At 36.8% G+C, this 16315-nt stretch overlaps 1 protein-coding gene, 1 long non-coding RNA gene and 1 other non-coding gene across 9 annotated transcripts; 2 read left to right on the top strand and 1 right to left on the bottom strand.

Annotated features, from left to right (window-relative positions):
- The first annotated feature begins 453 nt into the window (after positions 1–453).
- LOC135583175 (uncharacterized) lies at positions 454–10842 on the top strand. 7 transcript variants are annotated; one of them, XM_065191696.1, is made up of 9 exons: positions 454–664; positions 1002–1115; positions 1192–1374; positions 1511–1610; positions 1680–1731; positions 3090–3132; positions 4323–4475; positions 6917–7821; positions 7891–9118. In XM_065191696.1, exons 2-9 carry the CDS (start codon positions 1057–1059, stop codon positions 9051–9053), a joined length of 2658 nt encoding a protein of 885 aa, XP_065047768.1. In that variant the 5' UTR covers positions 454–664; positions 1002–1056; the 3' UTR covers positions 9054–9118. The 7 variants fall into 7 exon arrangements, with proteins under 7 accessions (XP_065047768.1, XP_065047764.1, XP_065047769.1 ...); XM_065191692.1 differs by adding an exon at positions 9669–10842 and having other exon boundaries at positions 455–664; positions 6917–9065; XM_065191697.1 differs by having other exon boundaries at positions 455–664; positions 6917–8349; positions 8449–9118.
- A 60-nt stretch (positions 10843–10902) lies between these two features.
- LOC103991405 (uncharacterized) lies at positions 10903–13358 on the top strand. The gene is made up of 3 exons (XR_010515361.1): positions 10903–11054; positions 11274–11355; positions 13060–13358. It is a non-coding gene; the product is annotated as an uncharacterized LOC103991405 (long non-coding RNA).
- A 753-nt stretch (positions 13359–14111) lies between these two features.
- Positions 14112–14183, bottom strand: TRNAP-AGG (transfer RNA proline (anticodon AGG)). The gene has a single exon. It is a non-coding gene; the product is annotated as a tRNA-Pro (tRNA).
- Positions 14184–16315: the final 2132 nt, after the last annotated feature.

Consider the following 16315-nt stretch of genomic DNA (forward strand, 5'->3'; position numbering starts at 1 on the left):
AGGTGGTAATTGTTGATTGTTAAGCCACATAATCCTCCATTAAATAACAGTTAGTTGGATTAAGACAACAACTAATATGGATTAAGACAAAATTATTCCTATCCAACTAAACAATAGTTCTTTGTCATTTATTTATTATAATCCCTGCCTAGTATTTTTTTTTATTATAATGATGATTATATCATTAAACAATGAGATCGTCTGCCTTAATTTAGATTGATTGTTATGATAATAAAACAGTGTTTGGATAAGAACAATTGTCCTTTTCTCTATATGTATGATATGCTAATCAAAGGTAGCCATGACAGCCAATTAATTAATTCTATTAATCATAATAATTGAATAATGGATATTTTTATATCTCATGTTATTTTTTTCTTCATTATTGTTATTATTATTATTATTATTATTATTATTAGTACTTACTATTACTAATTATTGTTTACCCTCCTACCGATCTCTTCCCGTCTTCCTCTCTCTCCTCTCTTCGTTTCAATGTTTGCTCCCTCCATCGCTCGTATCCTACAAGTATATATATAGAGACCGAGAGAGGAGACGAGAGAGAACCGGAAACCACCAACACCGACGCCTGTACGATTCTCATTGTTCGTCGGTCGGATAGATTGGAGATCGAGCTCGCGGATCGATCCTTCTTGGACGAAAGGTGAGTTGGTGGCGCGATCCGGTGGGTCTGGGTGCGGCAGTGGGGGGGAGTTCTTGGTTCTTGTTTCTTGATGCTCCGTGTGGTTGGCGTTTTGGGACTTTGGGCTTAATCAGATGGGGGTCTTTGTTTCTTTGCCATGGATGTGGAAGAATTTTGGCTTTTTCGGAGGGGGTTTCGATCGGGAGTGGGATGCCGTACTGGTTTTCTTCTGGTGCATCTGAGAAATCTTTCGATCTTGATGTCGGTTGTTTTGGGTTTCCCAAGGGTTTTTGTGATGTGATTTGGGTTTCCCTTTTTGAATTCTTGTAGGGTTCTGATGGTTTGGGGGTTGGAACAGGGAGCTCATGAGGTGGCGGACCATGGAGGAGGAGGCAGCATTTTGACATCGAGAGATGGATTCCGACATTCTTCTTGACCATGCATTATTCCAGCTCTCGCCAAGACGCTCGCGGTGAGAATTGCTGTCTTGATCTTTTTTTGCCATCGGTGAATTTTCCCTTATTCTGGAATAATATCACATATTGCAGGTGCGAATTATTCGTATCTGGAGGTGGGAAAACCGAGAAAATTGCTTCGGGGTTCTTGAAGCCATTCCTCGCCCATTTGAAAGTATCAGAAGAACAATCTGCAGAGGCAGTTGATTCGATAAAGCTTATTGTTGATAGGAGGACGAAAGATGGAACATGGTTTAAGAAAGGAACCGTCGAAAGGTTGGACATAGAGTGTCTGATAAAATCCTTCTTTGTTGGATGGTTAGGTTTATCCTGTAATGTATTATGTTTCTTTTTGGCGGGTGGTTTCCAAAATCCTTTGCAGAGATTTCTTATTGGCAAATCCTTGCTACAGGTTTGTTCGATTCGTTCGTGAACCAGAGGTTCTGGAATTTGTCAATACATTTGATGCAGAAATGTCACAGCTGGAAGGGGCCAAGAAAATATATTTGCAGGTGATGAACTTCATGCTGTTCCTCTTTTGTTGGATTCATAAGTGACTCCTTTGTGTCATCTTTCTGAAGCCTCATAACCTTCCTATTCAGAACTCAGGAGTTCCAGTTTCTGGTTCAATGGGTATGCCTTTTTGCATGTTATTACAGTATCATGAATTCTTGATGAGTAATTATGTTTTGACCTAGCTTTATTATTGCTTTTTCTCTGAGAGAGTAGCAGCCTAGAATTTGAAGAAAAGCTTGAAAATTATTTAACAATACTCTTCTAATCAATCCTTTGAATAACCTTGCTAAGTCACACTTTATATGCAGGATAATTTGTCATGCTAAAGAATATAGTACTAACGGATGTTTATACTTCTACCATTCCCTTGCCATGCCATTCTAATATATCAAAGTAGCTAAGTTCCATAGTTGCTAATTGTCTAGAAATTTATAGTGTTTACCTTTATTATTGTTGTGCAGCTTGTATATTGGGTTTGCACCTTTGTTCTCATGCATATATAATATATATGCAGTATCTATATGATGAAAATTTAGTAGACAAGAATTTTTGCAGGTTGTTTAAAACAAAGTCCGCAATACCGTACCGTACCGGAGTTTCGACCTGGGCTCAGTATCGGTACGGTACGGTATACCGAGCGGTACACCCAGGTGTACCGCTCGGTATATTTAGGCGTGTCGAGCACTGTAGCTACAGTGTCGAAACGGTAACAGATGGTCCGCGTACCGGAAGCCTATCGGACCGGCACGTACCGCCCATACCGGGCGGTATGGACCGGTACTGCAGACCATGGTTTAAAGTTTGACAGCAAGTAAATCAGCATATATAAGTAGGTGGTCATTTCACCATTCACGTTTACTTGAAAAATAGTTTTAAATTTAGTTTAACTTTATCCAATGCTTGACTGTTAATTAGTATCTCCTATATTGTTTTTCTCTAAACTTTATGATCAAGAAGATGTGTGGTCTAGGTGTTAAGGGTCTATGTTTTATATGAAGATTGTTAAGTAACAGTTATTTAAACCGGAGGTAAAGGAGAATAACATTCAGTGTGCAACATGCCCTAGAATGTATAGCAATGGTTGCCTACTTGTGGAAACAAGAACTGGATAGATCTCTTAATTGGGAATTAAAGGTATTCCCCAGACCTCCTTTTTATTCATTATTACATTCTTTCACCTATTCTTGCAATTGATGCATATAATTAAACATGACAAGATGTATCAGTATTTACTGTTGGTATGAAATAATACTTTTATTTTTGAAATGATCTCTGATGTTAATTTTGTATGATCTGTAAGATTGTAATGCTATCTCTCTCTCTCTCTCTCTCTCTCTCTTGTGGAACATCCTAAGCATCTTAATTTACAACGAAACATTTGGTGGTTTTATTCTAAGAAATCATTTTTTTGAAAGTATTTCTGTATAAGTAGTATCAACATGTTAATACAAAATTCTCTTTGGACTTCTACTCAGGTGAAAATGGAACAACTACAGAAGCATCTGTGGATATAACAAAGTAAGTTTCCCTTCTCATTCTCAAAGGCTCAAGCCAGAATGATGTCAAATTTTTAATGGATTTAGTATTATCTTATTCATGTAGCTTTCATTTTCTTTCCTTGAGAAAGTTTGTACTTCTGAGCAAGAGATTCACCACACAGCAAATATGAAAGCTATTAAATAATACAAATGTAATCTACATTATTGTTATGCCCCACTTATCAGTTCTAATGGACTTCCTTATACAAATAGTAATGGCATCGTTGATTAGTTTGATAGGTGAAACATTATGTTAAAGAAACTAGGGTTTTGAATACCGGTCTATACCGACGTACCAAGCTCTGCTCGGTACAGTATGTACTGGTATGTATCATTGGTGTGCTAGAGCGTACTGACGGTACATCCTAAAACCTTGAAAATACCTTCACCTATCACGCTAGGGCGTACCGATTGATACGTCTTGGTAACGGTCGAAATCCGAGGCAGTACCGATCGGTATGCCTCGGTACCAGTCAAAACACTGGTACCACCCGGTAGAGGGCAGCCCACGTACCAGTATCCTCTTGGACCGGTATGTGTCACCCGTATCGGGCTGTACACTTCGAAATTGAGAACCGTAAAAGAAATCGAGTAATATTGGGCTAAGGTTCTGCCTTTCTACTTCCCTACTTTCTCAATAGGGAATTCCATTCATTATCTATGGCAGTATTGCAGTTGATTTAGGAATTCAGTTCTTGTTGAAAAATGGTCATGTAATTACCCTGTTCTCATCACTGTTCAAGCACTCCTTAATCATAGTGCCAAAAGGGTTCGAATTCATGCAAAGAAAAGCTTATTTAGTGTGGAGAGGATGGTAATTGGGTTGTTTGAGAGTCCTAATTCTGTAGGAATTGGAGCTATTGGTCCATTTAAGAGGTCTATGGGAGAATCAACAGGGTGTACATTTATTTTACTGAAGAAAGGTTTTTTATTGGCCTTCTTGCCCTAATTTATCCTGTCTCCTCTCTTTCTTATATATTTCGCTCTCTTTTATCTTTTTTATTCTCATGCACTGTTTTTGTTTTCCTGTGCCAGAAATTCAGCAGCCTACTGGTGTCTAATTCATATCTTTTGACTTTATTGCCAGTAGCACCATTTTTCATCAACTGATATGACATTCTGTATGCGCTAAGGGTAATGACAATATACTCCCTACTTTTTCATTCTCAGGAATGAGCTTCTTAGAGCCATTGAAGTGCGGCTTGTTGCAGTTAAGCAGGATCTGACCAAAGCTTGTTGTTGGGCATCATCTAATGGGTTTACCCCTAAAAATGTCTCAGAGCTTCTTCATTTTGCAGATTATTTTGGTGCAGATCACCTAAAGTAAGTTACAAAGCTCTCAGCATAATGTTGTTTTCTGCTCAGCCAAAAGGAAAAAATGGTTAGCTTGCTTCTTGTGTTGGTTTGACGTTGGAGGAAATGAAATATTATCTGATGCAGTTTTGCAGATCTGATACTTTGATATTGATGCTTATTTTTACACTGATAAATAATTATCTAAATTCTCACTAGATGTGTGCCATGCCAAATCTGTGCATCTTGGTTCCAGTTCACAATCATTAGAAACACAATTGCTTAGATTGTTCCACAAGCGTATACATCTATGCCAGAATTTTATGGCAAAGTTTTTGGACTCACCATTTGGATAATGATTAATTGTCCTAGGCGATTGCACTTTTTTTGCATCAAACATCCATTTTAACTAATAATCACTTGGTAGTTGTTAATCATGATGAGTTGGGTAGTCATTTTTAATGTCTTAAGATGAATTCATGTTGATATATATGATACTGATGTCTCCTTGGTAGCCCATGGAAGCAAGAGGAGGGGCCTTGTCTCTTCAATTTGATCAGAGCTTTATGCATATACTGCTTTATATTTATCCAAACAGAAGCCATCCCATTGACCTTGTCATGTAACCAAACATATTATCTCATCCCAAGTGATCCGGATCATGTGATCTTTGAGTTGGGTTGTTGAACTGGACCGAGGATACATGGACATGTGCAACTGTTCAATCCAAGTTCTCATGGAGGATAACCAGTGCTACGGGTTGCTATTTCTAAGATGTACCACCTTGAAATTTGGCCTGGTGGATTTATGCTGAGTGATGCAGCCTAGTCATATAGTTATGGTTCCTGTTGCAGAATAGTTGCATGGGCCAACTTATAACTATGGTGATGCTATGATGTGGCCTAATCTTAGACCCCATTCCATCAGCTCTTGACATAGCTAGGGCTAATTAGGCCCCTAATCAATATTTCTAACTAATCAAGGGGTTCCACAGCTTCGTGCAGCAGTATGGTATGCTTTGTCAGCAAAATGTAACCTAAAAGAACCTTATCTAGCTTGGATGAGTTTAACTTCACTTGGTACAAAGTGTCTTAATCAAAGGAAAACTCCCAGATATGTGATAGGAAAGGAGAAATAGAGCAATTTTTTCTCAAGATTCTTTTTATCAAATAGAAAAGACTATGACAAATTAGACCTTCTTACCAAGTACTAAACTTAGGTTTAGATTTATATTTTTATTTCATTTTTAGTATATTCTTGTTCTTATTTTAGAAAGTTTGAAGATTCGTATCATGAGTCTATTTGATGTATAAGAATCATAGTATGATCATAGTTTATGTTAAAAGGGTGCAAGCCTTAGGGCTCATCCTTTATTTTACCTTCTATTCTATAAACATAAATGTGATAAGAAAATGATTAATAAAGTCGAGTTAGAAAAAACAAGGGTTAATCATGTTTTCTGACTTTGTCCTATCAGTAATAAGTTTTACTTTTTTTCTATTTTAGTAATTTGGATGTATTTTCGTTATTAATTTTAGTTGATGTTTTGGGCAATTGTGAAGTTCAATTTTCAGTCTCTTTGATGTCATGTAAAAGAAAAAAAGAGTCCCTTTGATGTCCAATAGTCCTAATATGGTTGAAGTATATGTTAAACAATTTTTTAGCAATTAGAAGTCATATTTGGAGAGTTCTAAGAGTTTTGAGGTCTATTTTGATCGGATTCTGAGAAGATATTTTCAGAAATACATTTTTTTGCCCCCACAAAGCCTCTTAATTGGGTATATAAACAAGTGGTTGTAAGTTCTTGAGGCATGCATGAGAAATTGATTATTTCTTTTATGCAATGAATTTGTTTAATTTAAAATAATTAATCTCTTTCTTCCCTTCATTTTTGAGGCATTTTTCTTATTGAATTGGAGAAAGTCCTAATAAGAGGGTCATATCTTATCATGCGAGTGTTGTCTCAGACATTGTTCGGATGATGTCCAATGCAGCTACCTTTTAAGAAATGATTTTTCATATGAAAGAAACATAATACTTTAAAGAACAACTAGCCATCACTTTCGGGCTACTTTCTTCCAGAAATTATGGTCTTAAGTTGGGAATGAGCTGAAGAATATTTTTGTTCTGTGGAATAGTATGTTTATTGATATGGTAGTGGTTGAATATTGAAAATGAATCATTCTTGATGCAAGTTAATTTGAATTTCTGGGAGATGTATATGTAGAAAGTATATAGTATGGTTACCCATGATAACCTTCCAAACTACACAAGAAGTTTCCACTTCTTTTTCTTTTTCCAAACTTATTTAGAAGTTATTAAGTGTTCAAAGATTTATCTTTTTATATGTTGGAGATTATTAGTCCAAAATAATTTGCCAAGTTCTCTACTTGTTCTTGCCAATTTCTGTTCCCTTTTACCTGATAATTTGGTAATAGTAATGATATTGGTGCTGTTTGTAATGGCTACAGTGAGGCATGCACTAAATTCATTTCACTTTGCCAAAAGCACCCTGATCTTTTTAGTCTTCAGCACCTGCCTTGGTCACTGCCTCTGCCACTTAAAAGCCTTGGCATCTCATCCTCCTCTGGCTCAGATGTCTCACTAGATGAGCCAGAAGATGAGCCCAAGGTTGGTGGTAAACCACCTGATGGTGGGGGTCTTCATCTCCACAAACACAACAATAGCCAACCAGCACAGATAAATACAGCAGAGTTGCTGTGCCCATATCCACAACTCAAACCTATCCAGCAGCATTTTGTGGATAGAACTGTTGGGAACGTGGTTGACTCTATTCCTGCTGCATCATTCACTAAGCCAGCTCAACGGGATGAAGGAGGCTCTAGGCGTCTTAGCGTGCAGGATCGCATCAGTCTCTTTGAGAGCAAGCAGAAAGAACAGTCTGTGAGTTCGAGAAATATCAGCACTATTGTTGGAATTAAGAGGGTAGTGGCAGGAAAAGGAGAACCTAGGAGAATCCCTTCTGATGTCTCAGAAAAGTCAGTATTGAGGAGATGGTCTGCTGCTAGTGACATGAGTATAGATCTTAACAGCAGCAGTTGTAGCAGCTTCAATGATGAGAAAGACGGTGGGAGTGCTTCTGGAACTCCTACATCTGCAAACTTGCAGTTTCAATCCAGCAATAGAATCCAAGAGGGAGTGACCAGTGGGTTGACAGATACAATGACCGTGCAGTCTCAGTTGAGTCCTCAAGCATGCATAGCCATCACACCTTGCCAGTTTCATCCCCAATTCCAAACTCTATCTAAAGATAGAGATCATGCCAAGGAAGAAGTTGACAAGACCCTGATGACCCCATCAGAACCTGCCTTTCCTAAGGAGCAGATCAAGCATATAATACCTGCTTGCCAAAGTGGTAAGATGTTTTGTCAATTAAATAATCAAGATGTTTTTGGCACCCAACAAGATGGCTTTTTGGAATCAGGTAATTGTGCTGGATTGAAATGTCATGCCGTCCGTCACCCACAGTTTGAAACCACCTCAGTGGATTATGTCCAAGCAAACGACCATGTGATTTTGCAAGCCACATCACAATCTGTATTAGCAGCAGAGGAAAAAGCAGGGCTGAGAGATCAAGAAAGTTCCAGGACTCGAACTGGGAAGATCTCCTCACATCCAGATGGTGTTCGAGTGAAATATCAACCAACATTATCTACCCAACTCCAAATTTTTGCAAAAAAACCTGATGATGCTCAAGTGGGAACCAAAGATCCATCAGATTTTCAGATTAACTCAAGAGCTATATCAGGCATATATTTGGAGTCCCACCCCCAATGGGCACCTCTAAGTAAACCAGTGGGAGCTGATTCGAGTGGAACAGTTGTTTCTGAGCAACCTTTTGGTCCCATTCTAGTCAAGGAAAAAGGAGATTTGGGTCACCTAGGTATAAATTTCAAGGATCAATCATTGTCTTCTGATTGTCCAAACAAGTTTCAAAGTGAAACAACACACTCTGAAAGATATAGTTTGCCTGTTTTTCCAGTGAGGGATGCAAAAGAGTGCATGGAGTTACTTGATCCACCTTCTACGTGTTCAGCAGAGCAGATTCAGATGGTGAGTTCACTTGAAGGAGGAAATCAAAAGCTGAACAATGAACTTCAAATGAAGGCTAATGAATTGGAAAACCTTTTTGCTGAACACAAGCTCAGAATTCAGAAGGATCAGGCAACAACCTTTCAGAGGAGTTCAGATGCCCACAAAGATCATGTAAAGGCTTTGGAGAAAGGACATGCAATTCCAGTTCAATTGCCTGAGAGGAAGTTTGTGAAGGAAACTTCCAAGAAGGAAGTTGAATTTGATGCTAATTTGCTGTCAAATATGGTAAATAATAGGAAATTTGATAATAACATATGCCAAGGATTTGACAATAAATCAGATGATTTTAGAGGGAAATTCTATGATAAATATATGCAAAAAAGGAATGCAAAACTATTAGAAGAGTGGAAATCAAAAAGGCCTCAGAAAGAAGCAAAGATGAAAGCATTGCGTGACAACCTAGAACATACTCTGGCTGAGATGCGAGCTAAATTTATAGGATCTGCTAATGGACAATATTTGAGATCTTTTAGCTGTTCTTCAGTTTTATGAAACAAATATCGGGTATTGACTTAAATTTTTCCTGTTTTTCCTGAATGAAAAATCTCTATCTTCAATTTTGTCTCAATTCACCATACTCGAGCTGTAGGTGGTTAGCTTTTAATTTTGCAACTAATGTTCAGAGGTTTTCAAGATTGGCTTCAAGTACATGCTCAAGTTCGTGATCAAACATAAGAATATTTGGTGTGTTTGAGAAAATTATTGCGTGGTCTTGATTTTTATGCTGTAAATTAGGCACATGGATTTCAATTTTAACACATAAAATATGAGAAAACAAAGTGTTTAGCACATAATTATTCTAGCTCTCAAGTGATAAAAAAAGAAATAATTGTCTTGGTTATTCTTGGTCATTTCTTAGTATGAACAAGAGATATTGCCTTGCATAGAGCTCTATGACCAGAAAAGACTTTGTAGCCAAACCCAAATAATTAGGACATTATCTTGTTGTTTTTTGATGTGAAACTATCTTGGAGAAAGGGCATAAAAGTAAGTGCATCATAACTATTTTAATTGTGCTTATCTTAAATATAATTCTTTTAGCTTCCTTTTCCCCTGTTGGCACCGTTGGGTTAGCAATTTCTTTGACTTCATCATTGATTCTATCAGAGGATCTGAAGACTACCGATGATAACAAGATCAGAACATCTGTACAAATTAATACTTTCCAAGAAATGTCCTGCTGTGATTTATCCAGTGATGATTTATCCACTGATATCTATTCTAAAGGCACTTTCTCCAAGATGCTTTGATGTGGTACAAATTTGTCTTCTCCACCCATCAAACATCAATAGCATCAACCCATAATCTCGGGTAAGCCCCCATAAGATCCAGTACCCAAAATGAAAACCCTTTTGCAGAAGCAGCTCCTAAATTATCTGACTTCTGAGGGAAAAACACAAAGTCATCATCGTTAAATAGCAGAATAACTGCATGAGTGCAGCAAAGAACCTGTTTTTGGAGCAAGAGCATCACTGAAGAACCTTGCTAATGAGAACAAGCCACATAAATCACAATCCAGAGAAAGGGAGTCCCGCCAAGGATCCTTTCAACTCTGATTTCTGATAATGGATATTCCAAGGAGCAAACTAGGCTAGTTTCTGTAGAAGTTCAGAAAGGTGCAGTATTCCAAACTCCAAACCACTTTTGAGTCAATATTGCTGGCCCTGATTCAGAGGCTGGTATGACTAAATTTAAAGATTATGCTTTCTGGGTTACACAAGAATTGAAAGGATCTCCAAAATGTAATTGATCAGGAAGATGATTCACCTGACATGATTAAAAATGAAGAAGAATTGAAGAGAAAATTTTCTGCAGGGAAACTTGGCTTCATCAGTTCTCATGTTGAGTTAGACAACAAGCCAAGGCACATGCAAGAATTTGGAACTTAGTTATTTTGGGATCTGTCTCAAAGGTGGAGTATGATACTGGTTTTGTTTTGCCACACATGCAAGAATTGGGAAGTTAGTTACTTCAAATTTGTCTCAAAAGTGGAATATGATACTAGTTTTGTTTCACCCATGTCTGCTATTTTAACAGGAAACATACAAGAGTCACTAGAAGGTGCTTCATCATGAATACATCATAAATTTTCTTATGCACATGAGGCATCAGATATTGAAGCTTATGTAGATTCACTTGTAGGAAGTTTGGCTTCATGGAATTCCCACTTGTTGAATCAAATGGACTCTGATTCTTTTCCAATGAGAGAATCAAGGAAGTGCTTAGTTTCTCATTGCTGCTAATGCATCCCAGCTAGGACACATGGATTTGGAGGAAGAATGGGGATGTAAAAGAGGGGGGGGGGCCGGGGGGGTGGTGGGGGTGGGGTGCGGGGGGCGGAGAGAGGATGCACGGGGTATGTCTCAACTCTCAACAATTTTTAAAGGTGATGACAACACAGATGGTTGTGATGTGTAGCAGCAGATCCATGCAATGGCTTGACAAAGAGAATGGCTACCTTTCTGCAAATGATGGGTCCAATTGAGTTGAGAGGTATCATGTTTTCTATTTAATTGTTTATTTATTGTTCTTTGATTAACGTTATTGTGTTACTCTTTGTTTTTTAACTGATTGATTACCTTGATTCTCGAGCTGTAATTGCATTTTTCTTTCTGTCATCTTTCTTGCTTTTACTATGATCTTTTTGATTTTAAGCAATCAATTTGAATGACTCTTAAGACTGAGTGATGCCTATTTCCGGAAATGACTTAGGGTATAAATGAGCCAAGCTACTGGGAACCTGCTTATCTGAAGCTCTGCGTAATGCTTGTGGAGGCTTAAATTGGCTGAGATGGTAAGACCGGTCTAACTTAAAACTACTCCATCCATTGATTCTAGCTCAGGCGTTCTAATTTAACGTCAAGCTTACCCCAAGCTGCTTATGTTCAGCTTTCTAAAGGACTGCCAGCAAACTGGTGTCACCTATGGACCTTTCATTTATTAATCTTTATAAGATATTATGACATAATTTTCTTTTGCAGGACATAATACTAATAGAAACAAAATATTTTTTAGAACAATTAGAAGGGAGTCTGACGCATATGACTTTCACCATTAAGGGATCTGGTGATATTTAGAAATGTTATCAGTAGTAACGTGGTAACCTTGGTATTCCATTAAAGCTTGAATTCAAATTTACTTATTTTCTGATGGTTAAACATAATTTGCCTTTGTTAACTTTAATCGTTAGAATGAATGCCATGTACTAAATTTTCTAGATGAAGAACCTCTCGTCAAATTAAATGTCAAGCCTGAAATGAGTAACAAGCTTGATCTTTTCATTACTGCTGGTGTAAATGTTGGTTTAGCTTTCACATGCATATTAGGAGAGATTATTAAGTTGTTTAGATTGTGCTTTCTTTTCTGTTCAAGAATAAATGTAGAATAAGAGTCCAATGGAGGAATTAGTTTAGACTGATTCTAATAAATGTTCTTGTTATAGTCTATGTGACAGTTCTTTTTCTGTTTCTGGCTTTGTTACAACATAGATAGTTTTTGTTAAACATCATAATTAATTCCATTCGTATATACAACCATGCAAGTACGCAATACCACAAACTTTTATTCATTGCATGTGTGAGATGCTAATTGATTGATCCTAATTCAAATCCAGCTTCTGTTTTGAATATATGTTGATGATTTTGTTCTCAATGTGTTTCGTTTTATTACCTTAATTAGTTTACCTGTGTTCTAGAAAAGAAATATGCATCTACAAGTTCTATCGATGTAAAAGATTTGTACGGTTGTCTAGTCATTAGTGTTAGATTACAGAAGTGTGTCTAATGAGTTTTGTATGATTACATTTTTACATTAATACAAGCAAATGTATCACTCAATCATATACAATATAAACCTAATTGGTATATTTATGTACTAATGATATTGTTTTAATAGATGAGATTTTAAATGAAACTAATTCTAAATTTAAGTTATGAAGACAACCCTTATAAATTATATTTTAAATATATTAGAATTAAGGCTAAATATATGAGATGTAAATCTTAATGATTACTGGGAGTAGGCTTTTGAGGTTATAGTTAAGTTGGATATACAAAAAGTTTTATTAAGTAAAAAATCTTAAATATCTTGAATTACTTATTTTGTAGATATTGATAAATATATTATTCATCAATAGGTTTGTGATTAATAAAAAAAATGAGATTGTTGTTAAATCCAAGACATTTTATGAATCTGACTGGTAGTTAAAAAACAAAAACGAATATAAAGGGTTTGTACTGTTGAAATAAGAATATTGAGATAGATGCTTGAAATTAGTATGAAAAATAAGAAAACAAATATTTTATGATTTTTTTATATCTTCATGTGCTAAGGAAATCTATAAATGCTGTGGTTAGAAAAATATGCGCCGTCAATCTGTAAAAAATTAGTACCCTCTTTCATTCTTATAAGCAGTCTACATTCATATGATGTTTCTACTGGTAGCTTTATTTCGCCTGTTATTTTGCAACAACCAAAGTGATCCTGTAATTGCTGTCAGGTTAAAATCCAATCGGTGTCACCATAATTGCTGTGGGTTAAAAGCAAAGACTACTCGTTGCAAGATAAGATCCGGATTCTCAAGTGAGTACGGTTTAATCTGGAACAGAAGAAAGGAGACATCACCAGCTAGCGGTTCTGAATTGATACTAGTAGGCGAAGACGTTTATACTTTCAACAAAGATATCAAAGAAATTATATTTTTATAGTACAAGAACAAGATAAATCGAGCACTCTTAGTTATTTGTTTTCAAATTAATACTAAGCCATAGCATGCAGTGCTACGGTCTTTTCCCACCATTTAGCTCTCTATGGCAGGCAAGGCTTCATTACTAAAACAAAGAATGAAGTATATAACATAGTGAGTGGGATCAATAATTGAGGGCCATCGAGTTACTTGATCAAAAACATAATACCAGGATCCACCTTGATCATGAAGGAAGTGAAAACTCAAAAGACATAGTTTTCTAACTGACCCCTGACAAGGATCGTCCGCAAAAGAACCCGTCCTACAGAACACGGGAACGCAGCACATAGTCACATAAAGAAAATTATAGAAACCGAAGTTCTCGATCAAGATTACCCCGGCGAGGATGAGAGGCGGGTTTCCGGCTTCATGGGCGTCCTCCCCTTGCCGTCCCACGTCAGATTTCCATCACCGAAACCACCGGCAAAGTACCAAAAGAAGCGGAGGGATATATATATATATATATATATATATATATCCGAAAAAAATTAAAAGCGGCCAAAAAGGGTTGGAAGACCGAGATCTTACTAACCGCGGTCACCACACTCTCTTCAACAACTTGGGCCGAACAGGCTGCTAATACGTATGGGCCAGGTATTGACTATAGTTGAAGCCCACGGTCTAAGACTTATTCTGATTTAGTTTAGCCCATATGACTCGGCCCAATAAATAAAAATGCAAACTAAACTCGCCGCACTCTTCAACAAATTGAGTCGAGCCGAATACCAACGTCTTATGGGCCACTTGAGGACTTATGTCAAACACCCACAGTAAAAAAAAAAGCAAAGCCATAAAACATTTATTTAGGGGCATTCCGAGAATTGAACTCGGGACCTCTCGCACCCTAAGCGAGAATCATACCACTAGACCAAATGCCCTTTGATGAACAATTGTTGCATAAGATTATTGGTATGTTCTCTAAAGAATCCGAAGTTGCCCCAACACATCTCTAAGCCTTAACATGATAACAAAAGTTGCCATGTAACTTAACCTTCTTAGTAAACGAATGTGATATGATCACAAGTGATATCTTCGCCTTCAAGTGGCCTCCAAACTATATCATAATAGACGGTACACAAATACGAGAAAAGAACATATAATGGGTAGATTAGGAGCAATGCATGGTCAAAAGGTAAGGGAAAACATACCTGCACAATAATTTCTTAAGTAGGCTTCCAGCAATGTTCTCTGTCAATTTGTTTCCTCCGTTATGTGAACTTTATAACACACAAAAGGTCGGTAAGAATCCTTGAAAACTGATCATGAAAGTTAGACAAAATCAAAGCATATTTTTGGAGATCATACAGATGCCTACTTGCTCATCATGGGTTATAAGGTATTGGAGTATGCTTGCCTGCATTGACCCAAGTCCGCTTGGAGACTTCAGCATCAAGAGCTATAAAGAAACTTTCTGCTTTCGCCACTAGAAACATGTAAGATGCAAGGAATATACATATACATGTATACATATACATATACATGTATACATATACATATACATGTATACATATACATATATATATATAAATATATATATATATATATATATATATATATATATATATATATATATATTCGCCTTTAGAAGTTAAACAAGAAATTCAAATTTAATAGATAAAAAAAGATCAACTTGCTGTCTGGTTAAATGTATATATGTACATATATATGTACATATATATATATATATATATATGTGTACATATGTATATATGTATATACAAATGTATACACATGTGTATACACATGCATACACATATATACATATATATGTATATACATGCATACATATATATGTGTATATATATATGTATATATTCGCCTTTAGAAATTAAACAAGAAATTCAAAATTAATAGATTAAAAAAATCAACTTGCTGTCTGGTTAGGCTACAAATATGGAAGAATGATGATCCAACTTCAACAAAATCGAATATCAATTTACAAACAAGAATTATGTAAAATTCTAGATTAATTATATATAAAATCACCTAATTGAGATAAATAAGGATTGTATTCATTTATTTGCACCAAATTATTATCATTAAAATATAAACAAGAAGCTGAAATCTAGAAGTTGGGTAAATCGTTGCAAGCAATGTGGCTCGTAGCTCAAAGAACAAGAAGGTAGAACTGCTTCCTTGATCTCTTTGAACTCGACCTTGCTGTCTTTCTTGCAATGAGGAAAGAGGGTCACATGGTAAGACGAACCAAGCAAACACAACGACCTACTTCTAGGCAATCCGGGGAAAGGTGACAAGGACCTTCTCTCTGTCCATGTTTCTCGGGTTTCCCATCCTTCTTGGGTCTCTCTTGGGCAACATCCCTCTTGGAAACTTCCGATGCACAACAAGGGAAACGAAAAGAGGAAAATTTAACATTCGTTTGCAGTTTCTACATACTCTATTTTGCGTGAAAAGCACATCAAACAAACGAATCAGTGAACAAAGGAGGAAGAGATTAAAGACTGGAACGGATCATATATGAGCAAAAGGGGATCAACGAACTTGAAAGATCCAACGGAATCATCAAGAAACATGTCAACAATTATCACCTATGCTGACGCCAGAAACACTTACAGCAATTTCCGAATAAAGGACGATGCCTTCAGGGTTCGAAACGGATGACGTACCGGAGAGGGACGACGGAGAAGGGCTTCGGGAAGTGTCGAGGAGATGATGGCGGGTCCGGCAGCGGTTTAGGGTTTTAAAGAGGTACGGCGTGAATCTTGAAGTAGTTCGATGATTCGAAATGGGCCTCTTGGACGCAACTTTGTTGGGCCTTTTGGGCCACAAGTAGTGAGTCGACTTTATATATATATATATATATATATATAGAAAGGAAAAGATCAGATGAAAAGAAAGGATGATATGAAAGGAGGGCGTGGAGTGAGTGGCCTGCGCGTGCAAGGCTGACGGAGAACAAAAATATGCAGAGCTAAAGCCGTGTAACGCTCCTTTACTATTATCTTGTAGGGTTGCCACTGATATCATTCTCATAAGGACTCGAAAGCGT

Source organism: Musa acuminata, chromosome BXJ1-7 (genome assembly GCF_036884655.1).
Source record: "Musa acuminata AAA Group cultivar baxijiao chromosome BXJ1-7, Cavendish_Baxijiao_AAA, whole genome shotgun sequence".
Taxonomy (NCBI): Eukaryota; Viridiplantae; Streptophyta; class Magnoliopsida; order Zingiberales; family Musaceae; genus Musa; species Musa acuminata.

What these genes read in the sequence shown, in the direction of transcription:
- LOC135583175 (XM_065191692.1), top strand. Translation starts at nt 1,057, where the DNA reads ATGGATTCCGACATTCTTCTTGACCATGCATTATTCCAGCTCTCGCCA. An exon ending in AAGAAAGGAACCGTCGAAAG is followed by an intron (nt 1,375 to 1,510) that starts GTTGGACATAGA and finishes TCCTTGCTACAG; the next exon opens with GTTTGTTCGATTCGTTCGTG. An exon ending in GCATCTGTGGATATAACAAA is followed by an intron (nt 3,133 to 4,322) that starts GTAAGTTTCCCT and finishes TTTCATTCTCAG; the next exon opens with GAATGAGCTTCTTAGAGCCA.